The sequence below is a fragment of the Canis lupus genome, chromosome 5 (assembly GCF_048164855.1).
Source record: "Canis lupus baileyi chromosome 5, mCanLup2.hap1, whole genome shotgun sequence".
Classification (NCBI taxonomy): Eukaryota; Metazoa; Chordata; class Mammalia; order Carnivora; family Canidae; genus Canis; species Canis lupus.
This window is the reverse complement of record NC_132842.1, coordinates 43,359,526-43,371,719: the sequence shown is the minus strand read 5'-3', so window position 1 is coordinate 43,371,719 and position 12,194 is coordinate 43,359,526. Positions and strand designations below refer to the sequence as shown.

Here is a 12,194-nt window from a genome sequence, read left to right as displayed (position 1 = left end):
ACGGTATAGCCACTGTGGAAAACAGTAAAAATATTCAATAAAAATTTAAGAAAAAAGAACTACATATGGTCTGGCAATTCTACTCTATTTATCCAAAAGAATCAAAATCAAGACAATGAACAGATGTTCAGAGAATGAGGAGGGGTGTAATGGGGTACTAATCAAAGGTCATAAAGTTTTGATCAAACAAAATAAAAAAGCTCTAAAGATGCTGTATGACCCTGTAGCAATAGACAATAACATTATTTTATAAGTAAATAGAATGAAAAATCTGTACTAAAGAAACCAGATGCTGTTATTAAAATATTACCTCCTACTATTGACAACCTGATTCAACTTTTTCTATTCAGAGCACAAAGAAAGAAAAATAGTGTTTATTATATCTGGCACAATTTGAAGACTAAAAATACAAATTTTCAATCTTGTGTTATTTTCTTTATATGAAGAATTAAAGTTACATGTACACTTAAAAATAGGTTTCTAGGGTGCCTGGGTGGCTCAGTTGATTAACCTTCTGCCTTTGGCTCAGGTCATGATCCCAGGGTTCTAGGATCAAGCCCCATGTCTGGCTCCCTGCTCAGCAAGGAATCTGCTTAGTCTGCTTTTCCTTCTGCCCCTCCTCCCACTCATGCTCACTTGAGCCATCTAGTAAATAAATAAAATCTTTTTTAAAAAATAGGTTTCCAAGTGTTAATCTTTAAAAGTGAAAATAAGATACCATACGATCACTATGAATATATACAGACAAGCTTTGTCTTCACTCACATAAAACATGTATTTTAAAAAACATACACTTTTATTTTTGCTTTAGTATACCAGATGTCCCACAACCATATCTCAAATTCTCCTTGCTGTTCACAAGTCTTTGAAATTGAAAAGAGTCTGTTTCAGAGAGATACTGACCTATGTAGGACTTAACATGTTTTGGAGCTTTAGTTAATGATGTGGCAGTTAATTTTAAAGTTTTAATTGCTAAGTTTCTCATCTTACTAAGAGTTTTTCTAGGAATTTAGTAACTCCTTAATGCTTGGAGAAGGAGAAGAAGAGCAACCAGGCCAAACCTCCCTGAGAAGCTCTCCAAAACAAAACTCTTAAAATAATCCAAAAGATAAATATTAAATAAAATAAACAAGCTAATTTAAAATAAAGCTTAAATACTTGAATTCATTTATGGAGATAATTATGAACCACTAAGAGGCAGTATTAGAATGGTAGATTGTAGATTTAATTAAGATATCTGGATATAGGATCCCTGGGTGGATCATTGGTTTTAGCACCTGCCTTCAGCCCAGGGTGTGATCCTGGAGTCCCGGATCGAGTCCCACGTCAGGATCCCTGCATGGAGTCTGCTTCTCCCTCTGCCTATGTCTCTGCCTCTCTGCCTCTCTCTCTCTCTCTCTCTCATAAACAAATAAAATCTTTTTTAAAAAATTAATAAATAAAATAAAAATAAAAAAAATAAAAAGATATCTAGACTTGCAAAGTTAAGAGAAGGTAACTGCCCAAAACACTGATATCATGTGCCCTACTTCCTGTTCTGATAGGTGAAGAGCAATTTGTTCAGTAGAGAAGGCAGTTATAGAGACTGTCTTAAATTTGGAGGGTAAAGAAAACATTTTTGCCTTCTGTGGGGATCTTTACAAGCCTTCCATTGCATGAGTTACTCTTTACTTATTAGAACAGAAAGTAGGGTATAATCGGCACTTTGCTCAGTTATCCTCTTCTACCTTTTAAGCCTAGATAGTTTACTAAATTAATTCATCTACTTAGAAAGGTATCTGAATCGACATAACTAATTTCAAAGTGGCTCCCGAAGTATGTTTCTTAAATTGCTGGTGAGAGCACAGCATCTTAACTTGGTTACCTTAAGTAGCTGTTTTCCAATTGTTGGGCTCATCTTTTCATCCACCATAAGAATTACAATTCCTCTATCATCCATTCCCCTCCTTCCAGCCCGACCAGACATCTGAATGTATTCACCAGAGGAAATCTGTGTGAACATAATTCAAAATCCAGAGTTTAGGAGACAACCTAGTGAAAAAAGTATTCTTAAATTTTCATCACAAAATATAAAAGCACAAGTTATATATTCCACAAAAGGAAACATGATTAAAAATATCAACTTTTGGAGCTAAATTTTAGCTCCAAAATGATGGAAAACACTAAAGTCTAAGAAATCAAAGAAGGACTCAAAGTCTACTAAATATCAATTCTGACTTGATCATAATAGATTTCTTAATTTGCAAAAAGAGATTAATATAAAACAAACATTTATTTTTAAAGTATCTGAGAGCAACAAAGGCACCAGGAAAAACAAAAAAAAAAAACTAATCCTAAGAAAGATTTGAAAAGAACATTTCAAAAAGGCAATGCAAAAGAATCTCAGCAGCGCCCAAGGGCATCATTACAGTATAGCACACTATGATTTTTAGGTTTAATAATATGATACTGAATTATCAAGAAAAGATTGCTTTCTTAAGTTCAATTACCCACTATGCTCTGCAGTCTTACCATAGGGTCCTTAGGATTCCAAGAAGCATGTAAAGTCACAAATGACTTATTTACTTATTTTCTTATGGCATCAATTTTCTTTGGAGAATTAAGTAATTTTAAACAGATTATAAAGATATTTTAAACTTACATTATTTTAAATATAAACATGAAACTGTTAGCTGCATTATGAACAGGAATCATATACTACATGAATTAAATTACTAAAAGTTCAATTTTAAAAAGTTACAGGTTATAGAAAATTTTTGAAGACTATGTAAAAGTTTCTAAAGAGAAATGGCACCTGATCATTACTATTTCTCTTTTGTATAGCATCTAATACATTTTAAAATAAAACAAACCAAGAAAAAAATGCTTTGTCTTTACGATCTACCATGAACACTTTTCAGTATTTCTATGATTAGTAATTACTGGCAGAAACTTCTCTAAGTAGAAAAGAATCACCACTTTCAAGGATTACGTTAACTGCAGTAGCTGACTACTTAAGTTTCTCCCAATGCCAGTTTATCTGAGTCTTTGGCTTGTTCTGGATACTCAGACTAGAAATTTATCTGCTTTTCACCCCTGTGAAGCTCCAATGTCTACCTAGTTAATACCCATGTGCTGCTGTTTCTGTTTTAGGACTGCCTTCTCTAATGAAGCCTTCCATTACCCCTTATATACAAGAGATTTCTTTTCTCTTGCTCTAGTCTGTATATACTTCTCAGAATCCATAACACAACATTTTATTGCACATCTGCCAACTTTCACCTGCTTTGTTTAACTTTTGAAGTTTTAATTTAGTAACTGTTTCCTGAACGGGTTGGCTCTGGATTAAGAATTTACTTTCTACCCAAATTCACTGTTTTACCCATTGTTCCAACTTTTTCTCCTTCCTTCTTAGAAAGGATATTATGTGTGAACCTGTTAAAACTTCTATTTTAGGGCAGTCCCGGTGGCGCAGCGGTTTAGTGCCGCCTACAGCCCAGGGCGTGATCCTGGAGACCCTGGATCGAGTCCCAAGTCAGGCTCTCTGCATGGAGCCTGCTTCTCCCTCTGCCTGTGTCTCTAACTCCCTCTCTCTCTCTGTCTCTATGAATAAATAAAATCTTTGAAGAAGAAGAAAAAAAAAAAAAAACTTCTATTTTAAACCTGAAAGATAAAATAGGGAGCTGCAACTGAAGCCAATATAGATTTGGTGCCTTATACTCTCAATCTTTAAGAAATGAACATTCCAGATATATTTAAAATGCTTTAAAGCACTCATAAATCATCTGCACACTTATCTCTCATCATGAAACTCTTTCACCAAGGGGGATTTCATTTCTATGTTGGGTTTTTTGTTTTTGTTTTTGGCTAACAGATAGAAACGAAGGATCTGAAGTCTAACCTTGACAAACTTGTTTACGGGTTCAGGTATAAGTTCTTCAGTATTTAGAACTGAAAGTCTCAAAGATTACATAAGCCCAAATCACCTTAGGTAAAACAAGTAAAGATAAAAACTATTCCAATATATTAATTATTTTACTTACCCATCTGAAATCTTTCCCATCAAATTTCCGGGCATTTGTAAATAAAACAGTTCTAGCTGGCATATTAATTCCCATAGCAAAAGTCTCTGTGGCAAATAAGGCCTAAAAAATTGAATAATTATATAATTAAACATGTATTTTATAGAGCTGAGAAACTAGTTTTATAATTTTCAAGTATAAACAAAAATTAATTTTCAAAATTAATGAGACTGTAACAATAAGACAATATGCTAGTCTTAGCATGTTGTCTTATTAAAATACTAAAAAAAGTAAGTCAGTCGGAGAAGGACAAACATTATATGTTCTCATTCATGTGGGGAATATAAATAATAGTGAAAGGGAATATAAGGGAAGGGAGAAGAAATGTGTGGGAAATATCAGAAAGGGAGACAGAACGTAAAGACTGCTAACTCTGGGAAACGAACCAGGGGTGGTAGAAGGGGAGGAGGGCGGGGGTGGGAGTGAATGGGTGACGGGCACTGGGGGTTATTCTGTATGTTGGTAAATTGAACACCAATAAAAAATAAATTAAAAAAAATAAAATACTAAAAAATATTTCAGTATTTTATATGTAAAATTACTAAATAATACCTAATGTCCCTTGTGTTCCAGAAAATTTCTAATTCAGGAAAAAAAGTCTTTCTTAAATTCCAGTGGTAGTAACTTGAAGAGGATACTACTACTGGTCTAATGTACAAAGCACAAGACTATAGATTACTTTTCGAAACACAAAGTCACATTTCCTGGCTTTCTGACTAATGGTACAATTTTGGAGTCACCCTTAGAATCTCTCTGAGGGGAGAACAGAATCAGTGACTAAGTACACTTTTAAGACTTTACTAATAAGAACACACAAAAAACTGTGTAGCTTAAGCACACAAAAGTGTGTATTTATATACAAGTAAAGTTACTGAAGTACTTTTAATCTAAATTTTCATGAACAGGGAAGGAGATAAAAACATCTTACTGCATCAACTCAACAGAATGCTATTCACCTATTAAAAAAATGAAAAGATACACATATGACAAACTGGATAATAACATGGGGAGTATAATTTTTTGTTTAAAAACAAGTATTATCTGTATGTTTCCTAGTGGATATTCCTGGGAAGTAAAGGGGAATGATGGTGTTTCATTTTTTAATTTATTTACAATTCCTCTGTTTGACTTTCACCACCACCGAGTATCACTTATAGTTTAAAGAAAAGATTCTTTAAAATGAGCCTCAACAATAATCTAACGAAGGAACATCAACAGGGCTTTATCAGGATGTAGGTGGAAACAGTGACCAATTCATTTTTTTTTTTAAAGATTTTATTTATTTATTCATGAGAGACAGAGAAAGAGGTGCAGAGACACAGGCAGAGGGAGAAGCAGGCTCCATGCAAGGAGCCTGATGTGATCCCCCCCACCCCCGGCTTTTAAAAATCAAGTTCATTATCTAAGTCATTCCACAGGACCTTATTTAAAACACATATACACAGGGATCCCTGGGTGGCTCAGAGGCTTGGCACCTGCCTTTGGCCCAGGGCGTGATCGTGGAGTCCAGGGATGGAGTCCTGCATCAGGCTCCTGGCATGGAGCCTGCTTCTTCCTCTGCCTGTGTCTCTGCCTCTCTCTCTCTCTCTCTCTCTGTGTCTATCATGAATAAATAAATAAAAATCTAAAAAACAAAAACAAAAACAAAAACCACACACACACACACACACTGCTGCCTATAAACAGTGTTCTCAATTTTCAAACTGTTTAGACACATATCTAGCTCAGCTGACAGAGCATGCACCTCTTAATCTCAGGGTTTTATGTTCATCCCCCATGTTGGGGGTAGAGACTACTTAAAAAAACAACAGTAACAATAGTTTTCAAACTATTCATACAACAGAATTCTAAGGCATAATAAAAGTAAAATCTTACCTTTATCAATCCTTCAGAAAATAGAATTTCTATAGTTTCTTTCAAAATAGGAAGTAGACCACCATGGTGAATACCAATCCCTCGCTTCAAAAGAGGAAGTACATGTTCAACCTGTGATTGGAATAATGTTTATTTCTCAAGGATGTACAAAAAGGGAAATAAAAAATGTTAAACTAACCAAATTAAGAAAAGTGGGCATCAAAAAAGGCTGTTTAAGGAAATGTTATAACTTTTTCAGAATAAAAGCAAAAACCAAGCCCATATTCCCATAGATTATTAAACTCAAAATTCAGTATAATTCTCCCTCGCTTTCCTTAATACAAGATATACTTTAAATAAAACTCATATGCATTGCTGCCTCAAATCTTCCAGCATCACTTCATCTCCCAAAATACTAAGAGCAATGAGGGCAAAGTTTGTATCTGCACAATATAAACTTAATAAATACTAGTCACCTCCAAATAAAAATAAATAACTATATAGCCTACTTTACATAAATACGTACTTCATCTAAAAGCAAATGAATTATGAAAGAGTCATCCTCATTAACACTTAAGCAATTGTCATTACATATTTACTTTTTTTTTTTTTAGATTTTTATTTATTTATTCATGAGAGACAGAGAGAGACAGAGAGAGAGGCGCAGAGACACAGGCAGAGGGAGAAGCAGGCTCCCTGCAAGGAGCCCGATGTGGGACTCGATCCCGGATCCCGGGATCAAGCCCTAAGCTGGAGGCAGATGTTCAACCGCTTAGCCACTCAGGCGTCCCACATATCTACTACTAGAACTGTGCTACAATAACAAAGATGTATAAAGACAAGCCTTAGCCCTCAAATACTAATTCAGCTGGGAAAAAAAATTACAAAAAAATCTTCTACAACAATACACACCAGACCAATTAAATCAGAACCTCTGAGAGTGGCCCCCAGTCATCAGTATATTTTAGAAATCCCCAGGCAATTCCAATAGCAAAGGAAAAATCCACTGGATCAAAAGCAGAGTAGACATCAAATTCCTCACTAAACATATGACTTTCATTAGATGTTTTCTTTGGTAGCCTTAGGAATTAAAAAATTTAGTGACTTTGGGGAGCCTGGATGGGTCAGTCAGTTGAGCATCCGACTCAATTTCAGTCATGATCTCAGGGTCATGAGATGGAGCCCCACGTCCAGCTCTGTGTTTAGCATGGAGCCTGCTTGGGATTCTCTGTCTCCCCCTCCCCCAGCCCAACCCCTGCTCATGTTTTTTCTCTCTCTCTCTCAAAAAAAAAAAAAAAGAAAGAAATTTAGTGACTTAAAACTAGCACTAATAACTTTGTATTATTAGGAACAGAAGTAATTTCTAGACCATGCAAGCTTTCAGAGAAGAATTCCCTTAGACAGCACATCTTTTGTCTTGTCATCTTTTCAGAAGTGTAAAATAAAAAAAAAAAAGTATAAAATATAAATCAAAGTATCATTCCAGTGTACAACTTATTTACTGCAGTATGTAAACAATACACTATGTAGCAACAAAACTAAAAAATGCAAACTGAAAATATGCTATCACACTTAACATCCACTTTACTTAAGTCACACTAAATACAAACCTGAGGGAGTTTTTTATCTTCATCAGACAAGCAGTCAATGGCATTACTGAATACTTCTTCAACCATCTTCTTTTCTTCATCTAAGAAAAAATTCAAAGGTAAATAAGTGATACCAAACCTCACAGATTGCACAGAATAGAAGTCTATAAAGAATAAAAGTAGATTCAGCATTTAAGACAGAAGGGAAAGTAGATAGGGACGCTTGAGTGGCTCAGTCAGTTAAACATCTGCCTTTAGCTCAGGTCATGATCCTGGCATCCTGGGATCAAGTCCTACATCGGGCTCCCTACACAGTAGGGAGTCTGCTTTTCTCTCTGCCTCTGCCCCTCCCCCCAGCTCATGTGCACATGTGTGCTCTCAAATAAAATCTTTAAAAAAAGGAAAAGTAGGTTAAAATTATCATTCATTGCCTTTCAAAACATATCTAACAGAATTAATCTATGAATAAAAGTAGCCTATTACAAAATTAATAACAAAAATTATACTAAGTGCCATATATCTAATATTTAAGTCTAACAATTACAGATTACAGGTATTATTATTATCCATTATTGAGGAAAGGGAGGTTTAGAGCAAATAATGGAAACTGCTATTAACTATTAGAGAAGCAATGCCAAAGCCTATGCTTTTAAACATTATATTGCCTTCTTATAAAGTGTCTATTAAATAACAGGTAGTCAATAAACATCTGTTCAATTAATCAATATATGACCCTGCAACATTAAGCAAATGCAGCACTGATAGTTATAAGAAAATATTTGAGTAATTTGCTCAATTAAAAAATAAAATATTACTAACTTTAGGAGTTTATGTAGGATATGTTATTATTTTGCTCATGAATAAGTAAAAAGTAGCTCTAAAAGTACATGGGTTTAATTCTGTGCCTTGATAATGGAGGCAATGCAACTGACATTTGATTCTGGATGACTGAGGATATTATTTACTTCTCATTATATAGGATTACATATGTAAAAGGATAAACTGAATAATAAGTGGGATGGTATTCAATATGCTGAATGTTTTGATAGTCTATGCTACTACCTAGCTCTGTGAATTTAAGTAAGTTATACTTACAAATAATATGTGAGAATAATTGGTTAATTTAATACAAGTTATCTTACTATATTTAAAAGGTTACACCACAGTTAGGTAAAGGACAGGTCATCCTCATTTGGATTTCTTTTTTTTTTTTTTTTTAAGATTTTATTTATGAGAGAGAGAGAGAGAGGGGCAGAGACACAGGCAGAGGGGGAAGCAGGCTCCATGCAGGGAACCTGACATGGGACTCAATCCCAGTTCTCCAGGATCAGGCCCTGGGCTGAAGGTGGCGCTAAACTGCTGAGCCACCTAGGCTTCCCTTTTTTTTTTTCCCTTAAAGATTTTATTTATTTATGAGAGACACAGAGAGAGAGAGAGAGAGAGAGAGAGAGTCGTTTGGATTTCTAGAATAATGAAGCATAGTACTTTCTATACAGAAAGTGATCTGACCAAGAAACCTAACCTTAAGTCGTCAGAGAACCACAGTAACAAAGGAGCTTATAGCAATAAAGTACAAGAGGGTATAAACTAATATTTTCAGGAGGGATCTTTGGATTTTACATAGAGTAATACCTTTATACCTCCCAATAAAACAAAACAAAGGAAAGGAAAAGAAGGAAATAAAATAGGGTCTTAAAGCTTTTACAAATGCATGAGTACCATGAGTACCTCCTGTGACTGTAACATGAACTGCATATCCTAGCAATACACAATAGATTAATCACAACAGATTAACAATATTAAAATATATTTACATTTTCATATAACATTAAGACCGTACTGAAGTTATATAGTACCTGTGTTAAAATCTAATTTGGTCATCTGAAGTGCATAGGCTTCACAATCCTTCTTACTAAAACTGAAAATAATTACAGGCTGAAAATTTCTTTCCATAATCATCTTCACAATCTTGAACACATTTGATGGTCCTGCAAAAACAGTACATATACCAACCCAAAAATTAACTCAGGATGGATTATAGAGCTAAATATAAAATCTCTAACTATAAAACGCTTAAAAACTATATAGGAGTAAATTTCCATGATTCGTTATTAGGCAAAGCATTCTTAGGTATGATACCGATAGCACAAACAACAAAAGAAAAAAAACAGATAAACTGTATTTCACTAAAATTAAAAACTTTTGTACTTCGATACCAACAATCAAGTGAAAAGACCTTTACCCACAGAATGGGAAAAAATAGGTAAGGGTCTACTATTCAGAGCATATAAAGAATTCTTACAACTCAACAACAACAAAAAAATGACAATTTCATTTTTAAATGGGGAAAAGATCTGAATAAGTAGTTCTCCAATAAGATATACAAATAGCCAACAAGCACATGAAAAGATACTCAACACATCATTAGCCATGAGAAAAATATAAATCAAAATCATAGGGGCGCCTGGGTAGCTCAGTGGTTGAGTGTCCACCTTTGGCTCAGGTCATGATCCTGGGGCCCTGGATCACATCCTATCAGGCTCCTCTCATGGAGCCTGCTTCTCCCTCTTTCTATGTCTCCACCTCTCTGTCTCTCATGAATAAATAAAATCTTAAAAAAAAAAAAACAAAAAAAAACATATGATTTACCAGTTCATACCACAAGGCTGACTATATTCAAAGAGACATATTATAGTGAGTATTAGCAAGGATGTGGAGGAAATGGAAACTTCATAACCTTCTGATGGGAGTGTAAAATGGAGGTGCCATTTTGGGAAAATATTCTGGCAGTTATTCAAAAGGTTAAACATAAAAATACCATGACTTAGCAATACCACTGCTAGGTATACACTCTAGAGAAAAGAAAACATACATTTATATAAGCTTATATATAAATGCATGTTTTATAAATTTATAAATTTATAAATATAAATTTATATAAAAATTGGAGAACACAAATATTTATACCAGCATTATTCACAACAATCAACAAAGAGAAATAACCCAAATGTTCAACAACTGATGAATGGATAAATAAAATGTGATATATTCATATAATGGAATGCTATTTCATTGTAAAAGGGTTTAAGAGTATTGATTGACACATGCTGTAACGTGGATGACCCTTGAAAACATGCTAAATGAAATAAGCCAGTTGCAAAAAGCCACACAAATTATGATTCCATTTATTTGAAACACTCAGAAAAGGAAAATAGACATAGAAAGGCAGATTACTGATTGTGTGAGGTTGAGGGGCAGGAGAAGACTTTAGGAGAAATACAGAATAACTGGTAATGGATACAGGGCTTCTTTCTGACTCGATGCGTATGTTCTGGAATTAGTGGCCGCACAAGTTTGTGAATATACTAAAATACACTGAACTACATACACACTTAAAAATGGTAATTTTTATGGTATGTGAATTATATATCAATAAAAAAATTGTGATGGTTGCATAATTCTGTTAATATACTAATAACCATAAAATTGTAGATTTTAATGGATAAACTGTATAGTATGTGAATTATACCTTAATATCATATATGAAAATGAGATGAACCTTTTATCCCATTTTATCATATACTATCTATTTATACAGTTTTCTGAGGGAAAAAAGTGAACAAAGTTCCACTTTACCTTTTGTTCCTCCTTTCCGCCCCTTCTGATCTCCTTTTGCCAAATCACCTGCATCTCGAAGTACTTGCATCGCAGTATTAAAATTATCTTCTCTGAAGTCACCCTGGAATCAGATACTTTTCTATGTAACCTTGCTAATATTTAACCACAATCCAAACCCTTTTTTTTTAAATCCAAGCCTTTTTCATATTTCAAAACAAAGCTTCCTCAAAAAAAAAGTAATAACTATTACAAAGGTCAGTAAAAGAATGAAAAATGTTGTACATAATAGGTAATAAAAGGTGACAAAGATATTAAAACTGGAAAAACAAAAGATGTCTGAAACATGCCCTAAGTCCCTATTCTTCAGACATTTTAAAACACTGAAAAAGAAGGAAAAAAAAATTGAAAAGAAGAAAAATCTTAATTCATGCCTAAGAGAAACACAAGTCTTAAATATAATTTTGGAAATAAAAATACACACAAAGCCAACAGTTCTGGACCATAAACTACCTAAGAAAAAAATGGACTTATACTATTCTACTTCAGTTTTAGGAAAAATAGGTATAAACAACCAAGGGTGACATTATAGGGAAGAATCACAATTACTCCCTTACATTTTCATCAACAACAAGGTGCAGGCCATCTCCCCCTGCTGGAAAAATGTAGTGCTGCAATGGAGTAGGCCGGTAATCTGTGTAAATTACATGACAAGGCTGTAAAAGAAAAAAACAAACAAACAACAAAAAATCAACAATTAAACACATTTTTATGTCTTCAAAATAATACAGTATATTTAACTTACCTAAAAGACCTTGGGGAAATAAACTTTTGAATTCAACATTTCAAAAGAAGAAAAAAACTTAAAAAATTTAAAAAACCAGGCAAGAGAAAAATGTGGAACAATTAGGTCTACTGAATTATACTACCATCTATTCAATTTTATCAATCAGGGCCAAATATATGATATGAGTCTCAATAATGATCTTGGATTCAGACCCTAGACCTGTGATGCCATAATTATAGATGATGCCTGTTCCTACACAGCAGTAGTATGGTGACACAGAATACTCCC

General features: G+C 34.0%; 1 protein-coding gene across 2 annotated transcripts in view; it reads right to left on the bottom strand.

Annotated features, from left to right (window-relative positions):
• The window catches only part of MTREX (Mtr4 exosome RNA helicase), a 102,457-nt gene that overhangs the window by 64,616 nt on the left and 25,647 nt on the right, over window positions 1-12,194 (bottom strand). For both annotated transcript variants that reach the window (XM_072826463.1, XM_072826464.1), the window contains 7 exons: window positions 11,737-11,835; window positions 11,141-11,243; window positions 9,361-9,492; window positions 7,526-7,605; window positions 5,937-6,047; window positions 4,023-4,124; window positions 1,865-1,990 (listed from right to left, as the gene is read on the bottom strand). In XM_072826463.1, coding sequence (XP_072682564.1) covers window positions 1,865-1,990; window positions 4,023-4,124; window positions 5,937-6,047; window positions 7,526-7,605; window positions 9,361-9,492; window positions 11,141-11,243; window positions 11,737-11,835 — 753 coding nt within the window. The remainder of the gene's footprint in view (window positions 1-1,864; window positions 1,991-4,022; window positions 4,125-5,936; window positions 6,048-7,525; window positions 7,606-9,360; window positions 9,493-11,140; window positions 11,244-11,736; window positions 11,836-12,194) is intronic.